At 42.0% G+C, this 24,602-nt stretch overlaps 1 protein-coding gene and 1 non-coding gene across 12 annotated transcripts in view; one reads left to right on the top strand and one right to left on the bottom strand.

Moving 5' to 3' along the window:
• Positions 1–24,602, top strand: part of NAV1 (neuron navigator 1) — a 269,078-nt gene that overhangs the window by 153,974 nt on the left and 90,502 nt on the right. For all 11 annotated transcript variants that reach the window (XM_077481467.1, XM_077481466.1, XM_077481464.1 and 8 more), the window contains 2 exons: positions 21,397–21,535; positions 22,587–22,875. In XM_077481467.1, the coding sequence (XP_077337593.1) occupies positions 21,397–21,535; positions 22,587–22,875 (428 nt within the window). The remainder of the gene's footprint in view (positions 1–21,396; positions 21,536–22,586; positions 22,876–24,602) is intronic.
• LOC143986395 (U2 spliceosomal RNA) lies at positions 14,553–14,740 on the bottom strand. The gene has a single exon (XR_013276506.1). It is a non-coding gene; the product is annotated as a U2 spliceosomal RNA (small nuclear RNA).

Below are 24,602 nucleotides of genomic sequence, written 5' to 3'. Positions count from 1 at the left end.
CAATAAAGAACCAAGAACCTTGTCACCTTTGAGTACATTCCAATATTTAGACACTATAGTTTTAATGTCATAATATTGATTGGAATAACTCGTGATAAACGAGAACCTAAAGGAAATGTCCTCAACTCTATCTCTCGTCCCTAGCAGCTCTTCCCTATCCTTATAGAGAGCTGCAAGAAAAGCTTTTTCTAAAATTTCTTCCCGATACCCCTTTTCAATAAAACGGGCCCTCAGAATGCCAGCCTCCTTAAAAAAATCCTCAACTTCGGTGCAATTCCGCCTTAATCGTAAAAACTGACTTTTGGGAATAGAATCCAACCAGACCTTATGGTGGCAACTATTAATGTTAATAAACCCATTGCGGTCAGTTTCTTTGAAAAAAGTTTTGGTGACAATCTTCTTATCTATCACCCTAATGTCCAAATCTAGAAAGTGAATTACCTTGCTGCTGGCTTCAAAAGTCAAAATTATGCCCCTATCGTTTTGATTCAGGCCATGAATGAAATCCCTAAGTGACTGCAAACTACCTTTCCATAGGAGGAGGATGTCATCAATATACCGTTTCCAGAGAACCAGCTCTGGCTTGGCCTCGCGATATATGACATCCTCCTCCCATTTGGCCATAAATAGATTAGCCATACTCGGGGCAAATTTAGCCCCCATGGCGACACCTCTCTTTTGGACATAATAGGACCCATCATACCAAAAGTAGTTTTTCTCCATGGCATATTTAAGGAGGCTCATGATAAAATCAATCTGTTGCGGATGCAAGGTATCGCGTTGCAAAAAATACTCAACAGCCTCCATTCCATGTTGGTGAGAGATAATCGTATAGAGGGAGGAAACATCCGCTGTTGCGAAAATAAAAGTATCATCCCAACAAATATCTCTTAGCAGATTAATGACCTGCTTAGAATCCCTAAGGTACGATGGTGTATTTATCACCAGGGGCTGCAAAAAATTATCAATATATTTGCCCACCCTGGAAGTCACCGAGTCGATGCCACTGACAATCGGTCTTCCAGGGGGAAATCGGTCTTCTCTGGAAACGGTATATTGATGACATCCTCCTCCTATGGAAAGGTAGTTTGCAGTCACTTAGGGATTTCATTCATGGCCTGAATCAAAACGATAGGGGCATAATTTTGACTTTTGAAGCCAGCAGCAAGGTAATTCACTTTCTAGATTTGGACATTAGGGTGATAGATAAGAAGATTGTCACCAAAACTTTTTTCAAAGAAACTGACCGCAATGGGTTTATTAACATTAATAGTTGCCACCATAAGGTCTGGTTGGATTCTATTCCCAAAAGTCAGTTTTTACGATTAAGGCGGAATTGCACCGAAGTTGAGGATTTTTTTAAGGAGGCTGGCATTCTGAGGGCCCGTTTTATTGAAAAGGGGTATCGGGAAGAAATTTTAGAAAAAGCTTTTCTTGCAGCTCTCTATAAGGATAGGGAAGAGCTGCTAGGGACGAGAGATAGAGTTGAGGACATTTCCTTTAGGTTCTCGTTTATCACGAGTTATTCCAATCAATATTATGACATTAAAACTATAGTGTCTAAATATTGGAATGTACTCAAAGGTGACAAGGTTCTTGGTTCTTTATTGCCGGAACGCCCCAAAGTCGTTTATCGGGGAGTGCCCCCTTTACGACTGCAGCTGGCCCCTAACGTTATCAGTCCACCGAGGAAATCCTCCTTTTTTCAGAATATGGGTGGGTTTTTTCCATGCAGGAGATGTCCCACGTGTAAACTGAATTCCCTTACCGGTAGGAGAACTGAATCGTTCCAGTCAACTTCGACATTGGAAACATTTCAGATAAAGCCATTTATTTCTTGCTCCTCCAAATATGTAGTTTACTTAATACAGTGCCCATGTTCGAAACAGTATATTGGGAGGACCAAGCGGCAATTACACGTCAGGCTTGAAGAGCACATAGCCAATATTAAGAAAGGATTCCCAAAACATAGTCTATCAAAACATTTTGCCCTAAAGCATAATAAGAACCCTCAGGGCACCATCTTTATGGGTATCGACAGATTTCAGGGGCACTGGAGAGGCAGCAATATGGTTCGTGAAATTTCACGTCTCGAAACTAAATGGATATATCAGGTTCAGTGCTATGCCCCATTCGGCATGAATGTCGAATGGGATGTAAATGCATTTATTAGTAACAGCTAAAGTTGTTTGAATTTTTTTGTGTGTGTGTTTTAATTTTGTGACTTATGTACATGGATACCACTCCTTTGCTCCTGTACGATGTTTATGGTTCCTTTCCCATATAGCTATACTAGATCCTTGGGTGGATAGGTGTATTATGCGATATACTTTTTGACTCTGCTGGGTTAATTTTAATTGATTTCTCCTTTTGGAGATATTATATCCTTTTTATGGTCCCCATCAAAAGGGATATATTATGGGTATATTTTTAGTGACATAATATATTAGTTTATATCTCTTCTCTTTTGTTTTAATTTAATTGAATTATTTAAAAAAAAAAAAAAATTTTTTCTTTTTTTTGCTGTTCCATATTTTATAAACAAAATAAAAATTTTTTTTTTTTTTTTTTGTTTTGTTTGGTTCACACCGCTGCTTTGGTCAGCATTTCTCCATTTCTGTGTGGCCATTGGATGCTGCATTTCTGCCCTTTTTTTGGTCATGATAAGGTGGGTGTGGGTGTTTCCATTCACATTTGTGCTTTTGCTTCTGTGTGGCCGGTTGCATTGGGCATGTTCGTTGTAGACTGCTTATTTTCAGGCGGTTTTACTCCTGCTGAGCACATAGACACTGAGAGAATTGTTCCCTCGCTGCTGAGTGCTCTGCGCAGGACCGGAAGTTTGCCATCCATGCATTGGCTCTGTGAGGTGGAACGCATCTATACACCGGAAGTGGTGCGCCGTGTGACGTACTCCACTTCCGGGTATATAGAGTGACCTGACGAGGTTGCTTCAGGGGCTGGATGCCCTAGGGCACTCGTTGGGTGGATCGATATGGTCTGTTTAGGTTTTTTCTTGTGCAGGACACAATTTTTTTATTTCTTTTTTTGTTTTTATTTGGGGTTATTTCTTTCCGCTGGAGCGCATCTTTAGACCGGAAGTCCGGTGTTTTGACACGCACGGCGCACCGGAAGTGGTCACCTTGTTTACCTTCCCCCTGTTTGAATGCAATTGAATGTGCTGGGAACATGGTGGGGCGGCGGTGATTTCTAATGGGTTGCACATTGCAGCCACAGACTGACACCTGAATCAAGGTAGGCCACTAATTGTTTGATAGTTATCTGTATTTATAGCTCTCCTTCTTCTGTCACGGTCATGCCCCTGAGGACGCACGTTGGTGGCGAAACGTCGGGCGTTTTTTTGGGACCTGGTGACATCAGAAGGAGCACAGGAGTGGTCTTCATTCGTTCTTTCCATCTGTAGCCGATTGTCATTTGATGCCTGTATATCTCATCTTAAATGTGAGTTCAACTACGGTTTTAGAGAATAAAAAGATTATTGGTTTATCAGTATACCTGCGCAATGAGGCCACTTTGTTTTATGTTTTCTATGGTTTTTGGGAGGATTGTTGGTCTGGAGATTTAAGCAGTTCCTGGGAAGTGAAGTGCCTACTAAACAGAAATAGGAATCCTCTTTTCCCATTGGACGACTCCCATTGAGATGATTGCGCTTCTGTAGACGAAGGGAAATCAGCATAGAAAACTGCCTCCCCCTTGGTGATTTACTACATGCGTTTTTATCTGTACATCTATGGTAAGAGTCAGTGTTTTTGGGTGTTGGTGACGGTTCCCCTCCTCCTCTGCGTATGAAATGGATTATGACTATTCCTTCTTCTGCCTTTGGATGTGATCATCATATCTGAGGATATCGTATTTTGAAGCCATTCACTATTTTCTTGTTTATGAACTTTTTTATATATTTTGTTTGTTTTGAATAGAGCGCTATATCATTGTTCATATGTTCTACTGTATGTGTGGTGTGTTGGTGCAACTCACCGAACCTCTCTCCTCGGTGCCGGAACGAAAAATACCGACACGGAGGAGAGAATACATCACTTCCTCTCCTGTGTTTACATTACAGGAGAGGAAGTGATGTCACGAAGGATTTCCATTCGTCGAGAGCGATCGCGAGGGGGTGGCCATGAATGAATGGCCGCCCCCTCATCCCGGATCGCTCTCGAAGGAATGCCGACCGCCGCAGGCACCGGGGGGGGGCCCGATCGGGCCCCCCACCCGCGGGCAGGCAGGGACTTATATATACGCCCATATGCCTGCCCGTGCCATTCTGCCGACGTATATCGTCGTGCGGCGGTCGGCAAGCACCAAAAGGAAAAAAAGTGGCCTGGTCATGAAGGGGAGGTAAATCTTCAAAGGTAAAGTGGATATTTTGAGCCACTACAGTCAAAATTGACATTTACAAAGTTGTCTCATCTCACTATACTATATACAGTATATTGTAAAGAGAATTGCCTGAGAATCATGTACTAGAGGAGATTAAGGGGGGATATGATCAACATGTATAAACACATAAGTGGTCCATATTGTGAACTTGGTGTTGAGTCATTCACTTTAACTACTTCAATACCGGGCACTTAAACACCTTCCTGCCCAGACCAATTTTGAGCTTTCAGCGCTGTCGCACTTTGAATGACAATTGCGCGGTCATGCTACACTGTACCCAAATGAAATTTTTATCACTTTTTCCCCACAAATAGAGCTTTCTTTTGGTGGTATTTGATCACCTCTGCGGTTTTTATTTTTTGCTAAACAAATAAAAAAATACCGAAAATTTTGGAAAAAAAAAAAAGTTTTTTTTGTTTCAGTTTCAAAACTTTGCAAATAAGTAAGTTTTCTCCTTCACTGATGGGCACTGATGGGGTTACACTGATGGGCAATGATAAGGCGGCACTGATGGGGGACCGATGAGGTGGCACCAATGAAGTGGCACTGATGAGGCGGCATTGATGGACACCAATATGTGGCACTGATAGGCGGCACTGATGGGTGGCACTGATGGGCGACACGGATGGGCACTGATAGGTGGCACAAATTGGCACGGATTGGCATGGATAGGTGGCACAGGTGGGCATGGGTAGGCGGCACAGGGGGGCATGGGTAGGCGGCACAGGTGGGCATGGGTAGGCACTGATAGGCGGCACAGATGGGAACTGATAGGCGGCATTGTATTATAATATATTGTACTAATGGATGCCAATCAGTGCCAATCAATAATGCATGCCAATCAGTGATGCCCATTGTGGGCACTGATTGGCATCCATTATGGGCACTGATTGGCATCCATTGTGCCACTGATTGGAATCCCTGGTGGTCTAGGGAGGCATACCTTGTCCTTGGCATCCCTGGTGGTCTGGTGGCGTCCCTGGTGGTCCAGTGTTGGCATCCTTGGGGGGGCTGTGCTGATAATCGATCAGCACAGACCCCCCCTGTCAGAGGAGCAGCCGATCGGCTCTCCTCTACTCGCGTCTGACAGACGCGAGTGAGGAAAAGCCGATCACCGGGTCTTCTTATTTACACTGTGATCAGCCGTGATTGGACACGGCTGATCACGTGGTAAAGAGTCTCCGTCGGAGACTCTTTACCGAGATCGTAGTTGCCAGGTGTCAGACTGACACCCCGCAACAACGATCGCCGCGATGCGCGCCCCCGGGGGCGCGCAGCGGCTCATAATCCTGATCACGTCATATAACGTCCGGTCAGGATTATGAAACCACTTTGCCGCCGTCTATTTGCTATGGGCGGGCGGCAAGTGGTTAAGGTCATCGCAGAGGACAAGGGGGTGCTCTTTACATCTAGAGGAAAAGAGATTTAATCTCCAATTACAGAAAGGTTTCTTCACAGTAAGAGCTGTGAAAATGTGGAATAGACTCCCTCTAGAGCTGGTTCTGTCCAGCTCAGTAGATTGCTTTAAAAAAGGTCTGAATTATTTCCTAAATGTAGATAATATAACTGGATACTAACATTTATAGGTAACGTTGATCCAGGGAAAATCCGATTGCCTCTTGGGGGATCAGGGAGGAAATTCTTCCCCTGCTGGTGCAAATTGGATCATGTTTTCCTGGGGTTTTTTGCCTCCGATGGATCAACTGTGGGTGTAGCATTGTGTATAAAGGATTGTACTTTTTTTTTCTTTTATTTGTTGAACTGGAAGGACTTGTGTATTTTTTTAACCAGACTAACTATGTAACACAAGGGCACAACATAGTTTCAATGCAGGAGGACTTTATACAGCAAGTTCATACTTTTCTGCCATCATTCAGCCTTTTCTCAAAGCAGCAGCTTCTCTCAGCAGAGGGAATTATATATAGAAAGCACTGAACATCAGTCAACTCATATACATATCAACTCATATATATATATATATATATATATATATATATATATATATATATATATAAATATACACAGTACAGACCAAAAGTTTGGACACACCTTCTCATTCAAAGAGTTTTCTTTATTTTCATGACTATGAAAATTGTAGATTCACACTGAAGGCATCAAAACTATGAATTAACACATGTGGAATTATATACTGAACAAAAAAATGAAACAACTGAAAATATGTCTTATATTCTAGGTTCTTCAAAGTAGCCACCTTTTGCTTTGATTACTGCTCTGCACACTCTTGGCATTCTGTTGATGAGCTTCAAGAGGTAGTCGCCTGAAATGGCTTTCCAACAGTCTTGAAGGAGTTCCCAGAGATGCTTAGCACTTGTTGGGCCTTTTGCCTTCATTCTGCGGTCCAGCTCACCCCAAACCATCTAGATTGGGTTCAGGTCCGGGGGCTGGGAAGGCCAGGTCATCTGGCGCAGCACCTCATCACTCTCCTTCTTGGTCAAATAGCCCTTACACAGCCTGGAGGTGTGTTTGGGGTCATTGTCCTGTTGAAAAATAATGATGTTTCAACTAAACGCAAACCGGATGGAATAGCATGCCGCTGCAAGATGCTGTGGTAGCCATGCTGGTTCAGTATGCCTTCAATTTTGAATAAATCCCCAACAGTGTCACCAGCAAAGCACCCCCACACCATCACACCTACTCCTCCATGCTTCACGGTGGGAATCAGGCATGTAGAGTCCATCTGTTCACCTCTTCTGTGTCGCACAAAGACACGGTGGTTGGAACCAAAGATCTCAAACTTGGACTCATCAGACCAAAGCACAGATTTCCACTGGTCTAATGTCCATTCCTTGTGTTCTTTAGCCCAAACAAGTCTCTTCTGCTTGTTGCCTGTCCTCAGCAGTGGTTTCCTAGCAGCTATTTTACCATGGAGGCTTGATTCACACAGTCTCCTCTTAACAGGTGTTCTAGAGATGTGTCTGCTGCTAGAACTCTGTGTGGCATTGACCTATTCTCTAATCTGAGCTGCTGTTAACCTGCAATTTCTGAGGCTGGTGCCTCTGATGAACTTATCGTCCGCAGCAGAGGTGACTCTTGGTCTTCCTTTCCTGGGGCGGTCGTCATGTGAGCCAGTTTCTTTGTAGTGCTTGATGGTTTTTGCCACTGCACTTGGGGACACTTTCAAAGTTTTCCCAATTGTTTGGACTGACTGACCTTCATTTCTTAAAGTAATGATGGCCACTCGTTTTTCTTTACTTAGCTGTTTTTTTCTTGCCATAATACAAATTCTAACAGTCTATTCAGTAGGACTATCAGCTGTGTACTGTATCCACCTCCCGCACAACACAACTGATGGTCCCAACCCCATTTATAAGGCTTGAAATCCCACTTATTAAACCTGAGAGGGCACACCTGTGAAGTGAAAACCATTTCAGGTGACTACCTCTTTAACCACTTGGGACCCGCGCTATAGCCGGCTACAGCACGGATCTCCTTTTCCGGGACTACGTCTATTGAGGGGCGCGTGCGGCGCGCTCTGTGATCGGCGAGTCCATGAGACTCGCCTGATCACCGATCAGAGCAAGGGGTCGATCCCGACCCCTTATCACGTGATCAGCTGTCAGCCAATGACAGCTGATCATGTGATATAACGGAGCCGGTAATCGGCTATTATTCCTCCTCGCGCTGACAGCACGAGGAGAAAAAAAAAAGAAGCCGATCACCGGCGGCCGTGATCGGGACATCAGTCCCGATCACGGCCAGCCCTGCCAGTGCCCACCTGCCCCCTCATCAATAAAGATGATAAAAAAATAAGTGCCCCCCGTCAGTGCCACCCAGCAGTGCCCACAGTGCCACCCAGCAGTGCCCACAGTGCCACCCAGCAGTGCCCACAATCTGCCTCAACAAAGGTGCTGCACCCCAGTGCCACATATCCTTGCCCATCAGTGTCATCTACCAGTGCCCATCAGTGCCCAGCATTGCCGCCCATCAGTGCCCAGCAGTGCCACCTATCAGAGCCACCTATCAGTGCCCATCTATCAGTGGTACCTATCAGTGCCCCTTAGTGCCACCCATCCGTGCCACCCATCTGTGCCACTCATCTGTGCCATCTTATCTGTGCCCATCTTTGTCCATCAGTGCCGCCTTATCTGTGCCCATCGGTGCCGCCTTATCTGTGCCTATTAGTGCCGCCTTAACTATGCCTATCAGTGCCCACCAGTGCAGCCTATCAGTGCCCACCAATGCAGCCTATCAGTGCCCACCAGTGCAGCCTATCAGTGCCCACCAGTGCAGCCTATCAGTGCCGCCTCATCAGCGCACTTCAATGAAGGAGAAAAATGACCTGTTTGCAAAATTTTATAACAAACTATTAAACATGATTTTTTTTTTTTGCATCTTCTTTTGTTTGTTTAGCAAAAAATAAAACTCCCAGCTGTAATTAAATACCACCAAAAGAAAGCTCTATTTGTGGGAAAAAAATGATAAAAATTTCATTTGGGTACAGTGTTGTATGCCCGCGCAATTGTCATTCAAAGTGCATCAGCGCTGAAAGCTGAAAATTGGTCTGGGACTGAGGGGGGTTTAAGTGCCCAGTAAGCAAGTGGTTAAGCTCATCAACAGAATGCCAAGAGTGTGCGGAGCAGTAAATCAAAGCAAAAGGTGGCTACTTTGAAGAACCTAGAATATAAGACATATTTTCCGTTGTTTCACACTTTTTTTGTTCAGTATAAAATTCCACATGTGTTAATTCATAGTTTTGATGCCTTCAGTGTGAATCTACAATTTTCATAGTCATGAAAATAAAGAAAACTTATATATATATATATATATATATATATATAGGCTGTGCATCAGTGAAACTAGTAACAAAGTCTGGCTAACAGGTAAAACCTAGCCTTATAAATTGAGACTTATTCCCACCCAAAGGCTCTGGGGTACAGGACAGAGAACATGACTTATTCAGATTCTGAGAGAACACCAAGTGACATTCCTTTCTGAGACAAATGTACCCCCAGCACCTCCTGTGGTGACACTACAAGCAAGAGAACAAAGCTTTATTTAGTTTTTAATCCTCATTAAAGTAATATTGTTGGTTTTGTTTACTGTTTATTGTGTAACAGGTGGCACCACACCAGGATATTGACTTCCTATCTTTCACAAGTAAAAACCTTGGCTTTTAACAATGTATTGATGTTTTTTAGGCTATTTTGGTGCTATGCTGATTATGCTCACTGTTCTTAATGGATTCAGTGTCAATCCCATTTCATGGTATTTTTTTCTTTTTCCTAGCTAATGTCTAGCTTTTCAGGGATTATCTCATTATGTATTCCTTGCCTTGTCATTCAAATCCCAGTCTATACTTCAGCAGAAGCCTTCAGCCATATTATACATTCGCTTGTCATTTGTAACTAAAGATGTGTTTAATCTTTTAAGAGGGTTTAGGTCAAATGTTAAAGATGCATATCTGTGAACTTATAATGAACACATGTTTCAGTAGAATGTAAAGGATAAATCTACTTTCTGCTTTTGGTCTTATTTGGATTATTTATTTCTCCCAATTATTAGGTATTTCTTCTAGATTTAAATAGATCCCATAATTCAGTTATAAAGTTGTGCAAAAATACCATGTCTGATTCTGAAGCCCCGGACCACAAATATAAGAATTGAAGAAAAGGAAAATTAAGTTTATGTCCATGCAAACCCATTTTTCTGCTAGCTTTTGTGATAGGAAAAATAGGAAAAATTATCTGGGCTCAGAAGCAATCTTAACCGTGTAAAATTAGTACAAATCAAGGGACATTGTGCAAAAAGACAGATCTGGTAAAATAAGAAAACTCCTTTCCCAATTATCATATATGGAAAAACTGGGACACATTAATTGGAAACCATATCAATAATAGAGGGGGGGGGGGGAGCCCGGGAGCCCAAGCATGTTCATGCAGACGTGATTCTAGGATTATTTTCTCAGCATGGATACCACCTGAGGCAACTCACTTGTTTTGAAATCTCCATCTCATAAACCGGTCCCAAAGTGGCAAAAGCAATTCATACTTAAAGACAAAACACAAGTGGATGACAATTTCTCTGCCATAGCTGCTGCTGTGTTCACAGAATTAGGCCATACATGAGTAAATGAGCAATAATAAATCATGTATTGGCTTTTTTTTAACAATTTACCTCCTGCATAACTTTGTAGACTTCTGATAAAGCAGAATGAAATGAATAAAGTATTCACAAGCTAGGCAATTCAGTCTTGCTGTTAGCATATAGTCATATATTTTCTTTTTCTATAGATAAAGCATAAAACACAGGTGACAACTGTAGCTTTTTAACTAATTGGTTACCTGACTACTAGGATTAGAGTAGTTTTCTCATGAGAATAGACTATTTGCTCCCCAGACATTTAATATATAACTTTGCTAACTGTACAATGTTATCCTATTCATAAGCAGCTTAATCCTGTAGGTGACTATGGTACCTTCCTGTCCTCAGTGCTATTGTGGAGTGATGCATACCAACAGGGTTGTTACAACAATAATTGTTGTGTGCTGGTAAAGGAAATGATCAAAAACTGATCCTAAGAGATTTTCATTGCTATAATATGCTGCATCAAATATAGAACCACTTTTTATTGTTACTATTATACACGATTTATATAGCACCAACAGTTTACGCAGCGCTTTACAATGTATAGGGGGGATAATACAATTACAGTACAATACAAAAGGTACAGGAGGGCCCTGCTCGTAGAGCTTACATTCTAAAGGGAGAGGGTGGTGGTACAAAAGGTAATAGCTGCAAAGAATGATGTTTAGCTAGCCTTAAGCCCCATACACACTATCAGATTTTCTGATGATTTTTTCCTTCAGATTTACCAAAACCATATCATAGGAGGTCAAACCTTAGGAGTTTCAATTTGTATGCAATCAGGCAGGCCCTTGTACTACATGGTTTTGGTAAATCTGAAGACAAAAAACAGCAGAAAATCTGATAGTGTGTATGGGGCTTTAGAGACATATTTGGGGAGATATACTAAAGCTGGAGAGTGCAAAATCTGGCGCAGCTCTGCATATAAACCAATCAATTTCCAGATTCTATTGTCAGAGCTTAATTGAACAAGCTGATGCTAGATTGGCCACCATGCACAGCTGCACAAGATTCTGAGTAACCCAGTTTTGGTAAATTTCCCTCGCTGTGTAAAAAACATAAAGTAATTGTGTACTATATACCAGTGGTGGCTGGTGGTATATTTTTTTTGGGGGGGGGGGGGGCAATCTGTAAGTTGTCCCTGCACTTACCCATCTAGGTCGTGGCTTCACCCTGCATCTCCTCCTTCCTCAGTTTAATGACGATGCGACTTCCTCTGCATCTCCTCCCTCTTCCTCCTCGGTGGCCAATAGGATTGCTTCTCCTCTCAGCCAGTCGAGTCAAATATTTATTCACTGTTGTAACACACTGCTCCCACCCTTTTTTTTTTAAGCCAATTAAGGCCTCAGGATCTATTAATCTAATCACGTGCTTCTAAAAAAAAAGAGAAAACCCCATTGGAATCCATGCGTCCAGCGCCCTGCATGTAAATTAGGGAATATTGGGGTGGCATCCCTGTGCCCCATATGGACGGGCCACTGCTGCTATATACCAGCCTTTCTCAACTGTTTTACCTCAAGGGAACTCTTGAAATTAGCTATTGGTTTTCAGGGAACCCCTGTTAAAAATGAATTTCTCTACAGCTTATGGTTCATGGTCAAGGCCATGTAGAAAGCTTTGAATAAAAGAATCGAGAATTTTGCATGCCTAGAAAGATTGACACCCAAAGTGGATAATTTAAATGTGATTAGATGTGTTAATTTAGATTAGTATACCTCAGGATCAAAAAAATGCATAACAGACATATTGTACAAAATACATTACATTTTTATTAGCAAAGCCATACAATATATATAAAACCATAATGCAGTATACTATAACATTTGTACAATGTGCAGTATATAAACTGGGTTAACAATTCTTGAGGGAGTATAAGTGTCAGTGCTTAGATATCATAGTACAGGCATACCCCACTTTTAAGTACACAATGGGGTTTATTTACTAAAGTTAGAAAGTGCAAAATCACTCACTTCGTCTCCCTTCTGCATAGAAACCTGCGAGCTTCCAGGTTTTATTACCCAAGCTTAATTGAACAAGTCGAAGTTAGAAGCTCATTGGTTGCTATAAACTCCTTGTGTACTTAAAGTGGTTGTAAACCCTATTTTTAAACATTATATAGGCTTACCTGCAGCTAACCAGGATATCTCCTAAACCTGCACGGTTTAGGAGATATCCCCTGTCCCCTGCATGTGCCAATGACATGGGCACATGCACACTAGAGCAAACTGACGCAATGGCACCTATGTGCTGCTGCATCAGTCTGCGTGCCGTTACCAGCGTCTCCCATGCATATGCACGGGAGTGACGTCATTGTGGCTCTGGCCAATCTCAGCGCTGGAGCCACGATACCCGGAAGTAACTCCGGGACAACATGTCGGCGGCTGGAGGGGGAGACTAGGGCGGCTTTGGGGGCTTCAGTTTGAGGTTAGTAATACATAATGAGCTAGTATGCTATGCATACTAGCTCATAATGCTTTTGTCTTGCAGGTTATCTTTTGGGGAGGGGGGGTTTAACATATACTTCCTCTTTAAAAGTGGGGTATGCCTGTATCTAGAGACGTTTGTCCCATTTATACATATAGTATTAGGTGCTTAGAAAAAAACTTCTAATGATTTTATACATATTTTATGGCTTTGCTAATAAACATGCAAAATATTTTTTTAATGAACTGTTTAAACTCTGAGTCATTGTTATCAATATAAAATAATTTGTGCCACAGTTAAAGTCCCCTAAGCCACTATTGTTTTTTGGGACATTTTTCTGGTTGATTAAAGAGACTGAACTTAAACCTAAGGGTGTTTCTGTGTTCTTTTGTGTGGCATTGTTCAATTAAGTGTCATCAGATAGAACCAGTTCTGTATCCTCAAATAATAAACATATGTACATTTGTGAGGAAGAACTTTGTGAAGCTTTGGAATTTCTTCATGAAAGAACTGCAAAATGTAAGACATTATAATTAACAGCCATACCATTTAACACTGCCATACTTTTAATAAAACATTAGTAAGTGTACCCGTTCCAGAGCAAGAAAGGTTGGGGATATTGGGGATAGAGCAAACAATTCTAAAGAAGTGTCCTCTCCAACAGTATATGCAGGATGTGAGTGTGGAGGGTATGACAGCGGGCAGTATGTATGTGCAGAAGAAGAGGAATGCCTGGGGACTATGAAGATATTGCACATGGACTGAAGATTGAGTGTTGAAGGGTTATCACATATGCCCAGAGGAATGGAACCTGAGGAGTTAACCTACCTGATTGGGGCTGAGTGCTAAGGGGTCATGCTTATATGCTGAGGACAAATCATTAAGAGGTTAATGAGCTTACACTTAGGGGTTGATGCATGTTTTTTTTTTATGGCAGTGGTTGGTGTGCACACTAAACACCCGTAAGTGAACAAAAGAAGTGCTTGTGAACACACACAAAAAAGTGCACTTAGGGTGTATATCTTTTCCACCTCCTGAAGAAGTAGGACCCCTCTCTAACACCCTGGGGCGCAAGGCTCCTGATGGGGGTAAGGGACACACAGATCCCTCTCCTTGTGATCAGCGCAGCTGACCACTGAGAACTAGGTGAGGAGCTCTCCTGAAGAGAGACTCCTCTAGGCAGGGGTGAAAGGAACCTAATGACCACACATCCTCCCTTTAGACTTCTGGGTATGCCCAAGGACCCCACACCCTCTAACCAGAGTGAAAAGGTAACACAAACATAAGCGCAGGTGACACACATGGAGAGAACAATAAATATGCATATAAATAATGGCTAGGTCTTGCAGCTTAGTAAAAAATGTTGCCCCAGTCTCAGCCAAAAGGCCTAGTACATGAGGCGTAGTGCCAAAAAAAGGCAAGGGTGTCCTGGCAAAGTGCTCATTTTCACAGTGAGGTCTCAAACCCATAATGAAACTAGAAGCACTCCCAGGGTGCCAGTCCCGGTGAATGCTTGACATCATGGGCTCCCAGCCCATGACTTGACCAGGTAGCACATTACAATCAGGAGGCACTTGACCCCTTGTAACCCTACACGCCAGTAAAGTACTTTCATCCCACACCTTATGTGGTGCATGCTCTATTCAGTTTCCTTACCCATTGGTAAGGTACCTCAGAACCCCCATAATACCAGCAAGGGCACTATACAACAATTATCCTTTCCATAAGGACCAGATAAAGTGTGGAGCACCCCTGCTGGATACTGATAAGAACAGATACTATACTTGATCTAGCCAAAAGGCTGAGAAGTAAGGGTTTGATGCATGTGCTCTTGAAGCAGATCATATGCACTGCAGACAGGTCATTGAAGGGTTGATAATAAGCTAGGGGACTCATGGGTTAGCACTGTAGATTAGTGAAAGGTTAATGCACACACACTGCGGTCAGTGTCTGATGGTTTAATGCACATGCTCTGTTGCTGTCAGAATAGCTAGAATGCTCTGTGTACTGACGGGACACATTACTGCTGATATGGATACAGGATAGAGAGTGGTGTGTGAAGCCCAGTGCTGGGCTGCCCAATGGGAAGTAATAAGAAACTTTGCTTTTGCAGAGTTATGAGGAGATAGAGACTGCTGCTGAACTGAGCTACACTCTGAGTGCTGAACCTCCAGACTGTAATTGGGCTCAGTGTGCAGTGTTTATGGGGAGGGCATAGACAGTGTTCAATATGCAATTTGTATGGTGGGAGTGTGTGACTGTAGACTGAGATTACCTGGAAACACCCTTTTAGCCCCATACTATGAGTCTAAATATGTACCCAGGAACATATTTAGGGGACAATGGCAATGCTATTTATTACTCAGTCCCTTTGCTTTCTGCACATCGGCTCTTATCAACAAAATGGCACTGTAAAGAATGTAATCAAGCAGTCCTGTTCCCATGATGCATTCTGTTATCCCATTGCCTTAGGCTGGCCCATAGATAGTTCGAATCTCAGGCTGGTTCAGCAGACACCGACTCGAACCATGTATGGGCAGGCTGAATGTACCAAGTTGATTAATCGTTCAACTTGGGTACAACCAGCCTGCTGGCTCTTAAGTGAGAATATCACTAGCGGTTGGCAGAAGCATGGCAGGGGGGATTCCCCTGTCAACGCTGTCTGTGTTGATGGGGGAATTTGAGCGAATTTCTTTCCTGCAACCCGTTTTTGCAGAAAATAGATTCTTTCCGTGCTTGCAGGAAAGAAATTTGCACCGTGTACACTGGCTAGATTGGCCATAACTCCCTTCCAGGGAAAGGAAGGAACGCACCATTACCTTGTGTTATCTTGTGTCCTGCAGAGTACCTTCACACTTGTGCATTGCGGAATTGGTGCAAAATCAAATGCTTTCTTGCAAGGCACAAAAACACAATGGCATTCTGCAGACGCATGACAGGGCACCGCTGCACATCTTGCTAATTCACATGCCAAAATGCATAGTAATAAAGTACCATGTATTTTGGTGCAGAGCAATATTTGATAAGGGTCAGGACAGCCCATTGAAATTATTGCATGGTGTCAAAGGAGGCACAGGCAGGAGATAGGGCTGAGTTATGTATCAGACTATACAGGGAATGTATAACCTATAACCTGTTTACTGTGCTTTTCCACTGGGATTTCTGCACTCAGTAGTGATTACCAGCAAGTATGAATAGAAAGAGTCAGACTTTAGTAACCATAGCAACATATTAACATCCTTCTTCCTTATCATTGCATATTTGAAATGTGAACAGTCTCTTTAAGCTACACATAAGCAAATATCTACTTGTCCTGTAAAAGCGGGTAGGTGGGCATCTTGCACTGGGCCAGCCAGTCCTAATCCCAGGTCTTCTTGTTGCTACATAGGATTCTATGACAGTAATCCTAGAACTGTTTACTATTTAATTCAAAGACAAACTCTATCCAAAATGTTATTTTCCTAATTTTGGATAGATTGGGGAAAAATTGAAACCAGAGATTTTTATTGCTGTCAGGGTTCACCATCAATGTTTTCCCCATCGACCATTGTCACCAATAAATCTTTAAGTGGGGACACCTGCTACAGCCGTGTACAACATTGAGTTAGCCTTTGAGTAAGAGCCCTGTGATTGCTGCCGTTATTCTCACCAGGATCTGCAATTTGTAACAGTAAGGAGAGTGTTAGATGGCAATATTAGCAGAACAATAATGCCTTATTAGGCAAGGTACCCAAAAAGCCAGTTACAATTTCTACATGTATTCCACTGTTCAGGGGGCTGTGTGCCAACATCTGTGTGCCAACATCTGTGTACACTTTATCTGAAAACATTACTAAACACCTAAATAAGTCTAGACTAACACAGGGCATTTTTTATACACTATGCCTAATGTCTTGGAATCTGTCTTCAGATCTTCTCTTTACAAAAATAAACAAAACTGTCACCTTCTGTTCTCGATTTACCTGTTCTACTTGAGTTGTGACATCATCATTGTTTATATTATGGATAAAAGTTGTAGTAAATGATGTCATAAGTCTCCCAACCATTCTTATCGTTGTCACAGGCAAATAGAGCAGCTGTCTGGACAGCTGGCCAGGGCTTGTTTTGAAAGTTAAGGTTTCAAATAGTTCAATAGTGGACCTTCCTCTACTGGGAATTCCAGCTGCTTCTAACTCATTACTCAGTCGCAGACATTTTCATTTCTTCTGTTTGTAACTGAAGAAATACTGTAATAAATAAAAAAAATATATATATTTTGAAGCTAGCCCTGCGGATATAAAAAAAAATGCTTTCCTGACTGGTTACTGCATAAATACATAATATGTTTATACAGCCATAATGTCTGTGTTGGATGTTTTTTCCAGTTAATTGAAATATATAGAAATTATACACATACACATCTAATAGATTTGCTTTGCAAACAACTAAATAAATTGATTGAAAATAGCATGGATCATCCATAGATGCATACGCATCTCAAAAACAAAAAACAATATATTGCTGCTTAGAGTATTTAGATAAGGTGGCTACATTTGTTTTCACTTTCCAGGCTAAGAACTTCAGCAAGCACAGACAATACAGGCATACCCCACTTTTAAGTACACAATGGGGTTTATTTACTAAAGCTGGAAAGTGCAAAGTCAGGCTCACTTCTGTATAGGAACCAATGAGCTTCCAGGTTTCATTACCAAAACTTAATTGAACAAGCCGAGATTAGAAGCTCATTGGTTTCTATATAGAAGTGAGCCTGATTTTGCACTTTCCAGCTTTAGTAAATAAACCCCATTGTGTACTTAAAAGTGGAGTATGCCTGTACTTGTTGATCTTGCTAGAAATACAGGGGTTGATTTACTAAAATTGGAGAGGGAAAAATCTGGTGCAGCTCTGCCGCTGCAGCTTCCAGGTTTTTTTTTTTTTAATCAAAACTGAATTGAACAAGCTGAAGTTAGAAGCTGATTGGCTACCATGTGCAGCTGCACCAGATTTTGCACTCTTCAGTATTAGTAAATCAATCCCAAAGTGTCCTTGTCACTTTCCATAATGAACCTAATTAATTGTGAGAACTACTAGTTCCATCAATTTACCATGACTGATGAAGATAAACAAAGGACGACATTCTCAAAGTCAAGTATGTATGAAAACCAATGAGTAAAGACAGGAAGGGGGTGTGATCTACAGGAAAAAAAACATGAGAAAGAGAAAACCAAAGCAGCTACTACATCTAAGGACTGGTATACTGCAGTATATTTCATTTTTGTTTTTGGGTTTAGATACACTTTAATGTGGAATAATCACACATCTCTTAGGCTGATTCAGAAATTAAGATTGTTGTGGAACTATAGGCAAAATGTTTTTGTCATTTTCGATAGAGCACAGGAGGATTATAACCCCTGTCAGATTTTTTGCCATCTTTGTCCTGTTGTGGAGATTTCCCTTCACTTCCTGCCCCATAGCCAAACGGGAAGTGAGAGGAAACCCCTGCAAATCAAGGGACTTCCTTGAGGACCCCTACATCACCAGAACTAGTGTCCTCATTGGAAGATTTCCCCTCTATTACTTTTCTGGGGACAACCCAAAATTTGTGATTTTCTTTTACGTTCACTTTAACAATAAAAACTGACAGGTTTTCTAATCTCTCTCCACTCTATTCAAAACTAAAAAAAAAAAAAAAAGGTTTTGCCCTTATACTAATGAAAAATGCTGTACTGTATGTCATATAGAGAGTCCTTGCATGAAACAACATATCAACAAAATGTACAAAAAAGTAAAATGTAAATAAATAGCAAAGTGTAGGATTTTGAATTGAACTTGCTGGACACAGCCAGGGGACTGAAAGGTGCTACGTGTCAGCACGGGACATATTCTAGTTGGCTAAATACATTTGTCAGGCACAGTATTATCCAGTTTTGGTTGTCATTTTGTTTCTAGCTAATTCTGTAGCTTCACGTTTCTTAAAAATAATATAGCAATATACTTTTAGGTTTGATTTTTTTACAATTGCCTCACTATGATTATTGATTTTGGTTGTATCACCTTTCACATCCAATTACTGGTGCCCATAACACATACAAACACAAAACTCAACAATAATACAGTATTGATCAAATATTAACCACTTCAATACCGGGCACTTATACACCTTCCTGCCCAGACCAATTTTCAGTTTTCCCCACTGTCGCACTTTGAATGACAATTGCGCGGTCATGCTACACTGTACCCAAACTAAATTTTTATTTTGTTCCCACAAATAGAGCTTTCTTTTGGTGGCATTTGATCACCTCTGGGATTGTTATTTTCTGCTAAACGAAAAAAAAAAAAAAAGACTGAAAATTTTCAAACATTTTTTTTGTTTCTGTTACAAAACGTTGTAAATAAACAAGTTTTCTACTTCACTGATTGGGCTACACTGATGGGCACCAATGAGGTGGCATTGATGGGCACTGATGATGGGCACTAATATGCCGCGGCACTGATGGGCACTAATATGCGGCACTGATGGGGCAGTGATAGGCAGCACTGATGGCCACTGATATGCTGCACTGATGGGTATTAAAAGGCATCACAGATGGGCACTGATAGGTGGCAAGGATGGGCACTGATATGCCTCACGGATGGGCACTGATAGGCAGCACAGATGGGCACTAATAGGGGGCATGGATGGGCACTGATAGGTGGCACAGATAGGCACTGATGTACACTAATAGATGGTACTGATGAATGCCAATCAGTGCCAAACAATAATGCCTGCCAATCAGTTATGCCCATTGTGGGCACTGATTGGCATCCATTATGGGCACTGATTGTCATCCCTGGTGGTCTAGGGTGACATACCTGGTGGTGACTAGTGGTGGGCATCCCTGGTGGTCCAGTGTGGGCATCCTTGGGGGGGGGGGGGGGGGGCTACGCTGATAATCAGCACAGAACCCCCCTGTCAGGAGAGCAGCCGATCGGCTCTCCTTTACTCGCATCTGACAGATGCGAGTGAGGAAAAGCAGATCAATGGCTCTTCCTGTTTACATTGTGATTGGACATGACTGATCACATGGTAAAAAGTCTCCGTCAGAAGCTCTTTACCTAGATTGGAGTTGCAGTGTGTCAGACTAACACACCGCAAAAACAATCACCGCGATGCGCACCTCCCGGGGGGTTGCGCAGCGGCTTGATATCCTGGCGTTGTCATATGACGTCTGGTCAGGATATCAAAACCACTTTGCCGCCGTCATTTTGCTATATGGTGGGCAGCAAGTGGTTAACATATAAGGATGAAAAGGTTGACAAAACGCTTTGGATTCCTTGCCATTTATAAAAAGCTAAAAGCAACTATATTTAATCTATGGAAGGATAATGTATTTCTTAGGGCTTGTTCACACTTGGCTACATTTCTAACGGTTAACAAATGCTCCTATAGTGTTAGTATGGACGTTAGACTTGTGTTAATGAGCTTTAGTATGGGCATTAGTCTGGTATTTTACAAGCCTTTATGACAAGGCCCTGTTGGCAGTTTTGAAGTGCTTGATGAACGTTAATGTGCAGTAAAACCTCTCCACAGATGTCTCTTCCATTACAGTAAATTAACTAATCTTAACACCCCGCAACCGCACCGCAACTGCCTGCCAGAGCATTTGCGAGGCGTTTCCTTAGACTTGAAAGGGGAATCTTTGAAAGGCTTCAAATGTCTCCTGACTTGACATGAGGCTTCAAATTTGAAGTGACGCTAATGCTTCATGTTTTGATTGTGTGAACAACAATGTGTGCTGTCTATTGTATCTTGTGCATAGGTGTCTAAGGAACATTTTTAACGCCTCTCAAACGCCTGCTTTTAATGCCAGTGTGAACTTAGCCTTAAAGACCAGTTTAAAGCGGTAGTAAACCCGCTGAAATTTTCATTTTTTTTTCATACCTGTAAGGGAAAAGGCATAATGAGCTAGTATGCACCACATACTAGCTCATTATGAAATACTTACCTTAGAACGAGGCCCCGACATATCGCCCGATACATGCCTAGGGAGCTGACATGTTCCCTCGGCGTGTCTTCCGGATATCACGGCTCTGGCACTGTGAGTGGCAGGAGCAGTGATATATCGTCACTCCCGCGCATGCGTGTGGGAGATTTGTTTCTGGCAGGGTCCGTCTTCCTGTGCGCATGGGCCAGTGCAGTCAGCGGATCATTGCCAGGGGAATATCTCCTAAGTAATTACAACACAGTCCAGGATGTGCTTGGTTGGGAACAACAAAACCTTCAGATGCACAATCTGATTCTATGTCCTACAATAAGAGAGGGTGCAAATAAAGTGACTGTCTTGCTTGGGCACAGGAGAAGCATTGCACCCAAAATGGAGTCAGGGCCATCCACACATTTTTTACATGCTTGAAACACATGCTATTTTCTGAAAAATGTATCATTAGTATAATCAATTGCACAAATAGGCACCATGCAAAGCTACATAATGTTTAATTTTATATCAACAGCTGGGACGAGAGCAGCTCTATAAGCAGTGGCCTGAGTGATGCATCAGGGAATCTCAGTTCGGAAGAGTGCAACGCAAGCTCGTCACTTACTTCCCTTCCCTCCACACCCACCACATCCAGACGGAGCTCCACCATTGCTGTAAGTAACTAATTGGAAAAGAGGAAAATTTGTTTGGTAGCAGCGTATATGTACAATGTACATGTCCTGCGAATCATGGAACAAGTTCTATGTAATTATGTTTCTACATTGGTTTCCACTGTTCTTAGATTTTAAAGACATGATGTATGGGGGCTTCCATTTCTGATTTCTGCAAATGTAATTTCCCTGGCCATCATGCTGATCCTCTGTTACTATAACCCACAAAAAGCATGTCACCCTGACTTATCTGCATACTTGTTCCGGAACAGTGGCTCAGATTGCACTGAAATCGGTGGTTTAGCATAGTAGCTGGCCCCCATATTTGTCTTGGTAAAGGTACACTTCAAGTTTACATTTTATTTGGTTGCTGGGCAGACAACTAAAGTGGCAGTGTCTATTTTACCATCAGAGACACTTCCTTTATCAATATATATCATCAGACACTGTTGTGTCCTAATCAATCACTCTACCTGCAATCATAACTAAAGTGGCAGCTCTGTCCCCTGATTTTCCCATTCATGCCCACGCAGGAATTGTTGATGGGATATGGGGGTCACATGTATATGAATCAGAAGCTGGCATGATATCAACTAGATAACGACCATTTGCAGGAGTAAAAGGAAGCATTGTAAAAAATATATATATATATATAATTTGTAAAAAATAAAATATAAAAAAAAAACAAACAAGAAAAAAACACTGACACAGTCCACTGCCACATGACATTAAAAAAAGTATTAGTACTTGAAAAAAGTATCGGTACCTATACTCGGTCTTAAAAAAGTTGTATTGGTGCAACCCTAATAGCAGCTAAGAAATTAAAAGTGTAGGATTTGCATAATGTGGGGCCATATCAGTGGGTTGGTGGAGTCCTAAACGTGGACTTGGTCAGCCTTGCATACACATTTAGTGAAGTGAGGTGAAGAGGAATATTCCAAGATGCTGTTTATGGGTTATTTTTGAAAGGATGCTAAAGATTTCTTAGTGTTGTTCATAGGAGCCTATGTTTAATACAAATTTTCAATCATTTTCCTCTGGATTTTTTGTATAGCTTCGCACAGATTCTGAAAAACGCTCATTAGCAGAAAGTGGACTGAGCTGGCATAGTGAATCAGAAGAACGGGGACCACGCAGGATGGAGTATGATAGTGGCAGCCTAAAGTCAGATCATGGATCATCTCGATGGCGGCGGGAAAAGAGCGATGATGTCCAAAAGTCAGAGACGAAAAAGCCTGTAACCCTTGGCCAGCCACTGCGTAAAGGAAAAAATCCACCCGTTGGTGTAACTTCCCCAATTACCCACACTCCCACTGGAACAGCCACCCAAAAAGGAGGCGGAGGTAATAAATTCTTACAAATATATTTATCTATTTATTGAAAGCTGTATTAAACCCCAAGCCAAAAGTGTTAAATATTGCAGCTTACCAATCATTAGATGTGGTGGCTAAATAGGTTTTCTTTTTTTGGGCTTTTTCCTTCAGTTTTCACCTGGTGATCTGGCCAGTAACATACCTCCTGTATTAGTGAGACACAACTCTGGAGGAATGAGCCGAGGAGGCACAGCAGGCAGCAGCATCGTCAGTCTGGGGGGAGGGGAGTGTTAAATGTATTAGCAGATTTAAATACCCTAACTAATTGAAGCCAAACTCCAGCTCACACTTTACAATCAGTTATAGCAAACTGTTATTTTCCTTTTTGGAATAAAGATTTTACATGAATAAATAAAAGCTGATCGTTTTAACCACCCCTGCCAGTGTTAAATAGTTTGTCTCATCCATGTAAACTGATACATTCTGCTGCAGAGCTTTAATTTTTGAAAAACAACATACTTGCTAGCTGGATAACCAGTTGAAAATAGGAGAAAGAAAGCCTTAAAAAGAAAATGAATGCAGCCATCACATCTAAGAATTGGTAAAATGGAATATAAAAAATGTTTTTTTTTTGGGGGGGTGGTTTAAAGGGGATTAAAGCGGAGTTCCAATAAAAAAAAAAAAGTAAAGTCAGCAGCTACAATACTTCACAGCCGGGCACACACTGCGCATGCGTGAGCCTCACTGCGCTCTGTGACTGGTTGGGCAATCATCTGGGACCTGTGACGTGTCCCAGATGTTTGCGGAGAGGGAGAGGGGAGAGGTGATCTCCCGGCGTCGCGGAGCCCCGGGAAGATATGGACAGAGAGCCCTAGGCAGTGTGTGCAGGAGTCTGACATTGCACACACGATCCACTGATCGTGGTTGCAATGCTCTGCAGGCTCCCATCAAAATAATAATAAATGGACATCTTTTTTCTGCATTTTTTTTTTTTTATGGAAAGTTGAACTCAGCTTTTAAAGCCCAAACTATATTAGCATCCCACTCGCCGACCTCTATCTAACTGCTGGTATAAAAATAAACAACCTATCCAAATGCCCATTTTACTTACCTGAAGTCATGGCCACAGGCTCTGTTCTTCTCTTTTCTTCTGTGTAGTTCCAGGGGGTCCTTCTTTGTGTGTCCGCCTGCCTGTCTGCATGATGTTATCCTTAAAAGGGTTCCTTGTTTTCTTGCCCTGGTGGCTAGTAATTAAGATGAGGTGGGGGGAGCAAATGAAGCATGTGAGCTAAACTCTTTCCCAATTCTCCAACCTTCTGTATTGCAAGTACAAAGGCAACATAGCAATCCAGGAGAAATTATTCTGCAGTATCCACCCCTAATCTCATGTGTCTCTATTTAGTCACCTTTAGGCAGTGTTCACACATGGAACAACAATGGGTTGTGTATGCATGTTGCAGTGTGTTCCTGTTCATTTTCAATGGTAAATAGATGTACCCATCTCTGAGCACACCACATTGCAAATAATAAACAACTCAGTCAATGTAAAAAATAAGGCAGGTTGAGGACCCATTGGAAACTAAATGCACCGAAAAAAAAATGTGCTTTGGCAAACATGCAGACACATGCATAAGTGTGTCTTTGGTCCCTTAATGTTGTTTGCGGAAATCTCTGAAAAAATGTTCTTGGAGAACCTCCACATTCTAAGCTGGACACAGACTATTCTGCATTGATTGATTCTTTTCCCAAACAAACAG

The sequence above is a fragment of the Lithobates pipiens genome, unplaced genomic scaffold (genome assembly GCF_037356315.1).
Source record: "Lithobates pipiens isolate NorthernLeopardFrog02 unplaced genomic scaffold, aLitPip1_a1.2 Scaffold_16, whole genome shotgun sequence".
In the NCBI taxonomy this organism is placed as follows: Eukaryota; Metazoa; Chordata; class Amphibia; order Anura; family Ranidae; genus Lithobates; species Lithobates pipiens.
The sequence above is the reverse complement of the archived record's forward strand: the minus strand, read 5'-3'. Positions and strand labels throughout refer to the sequence as shown.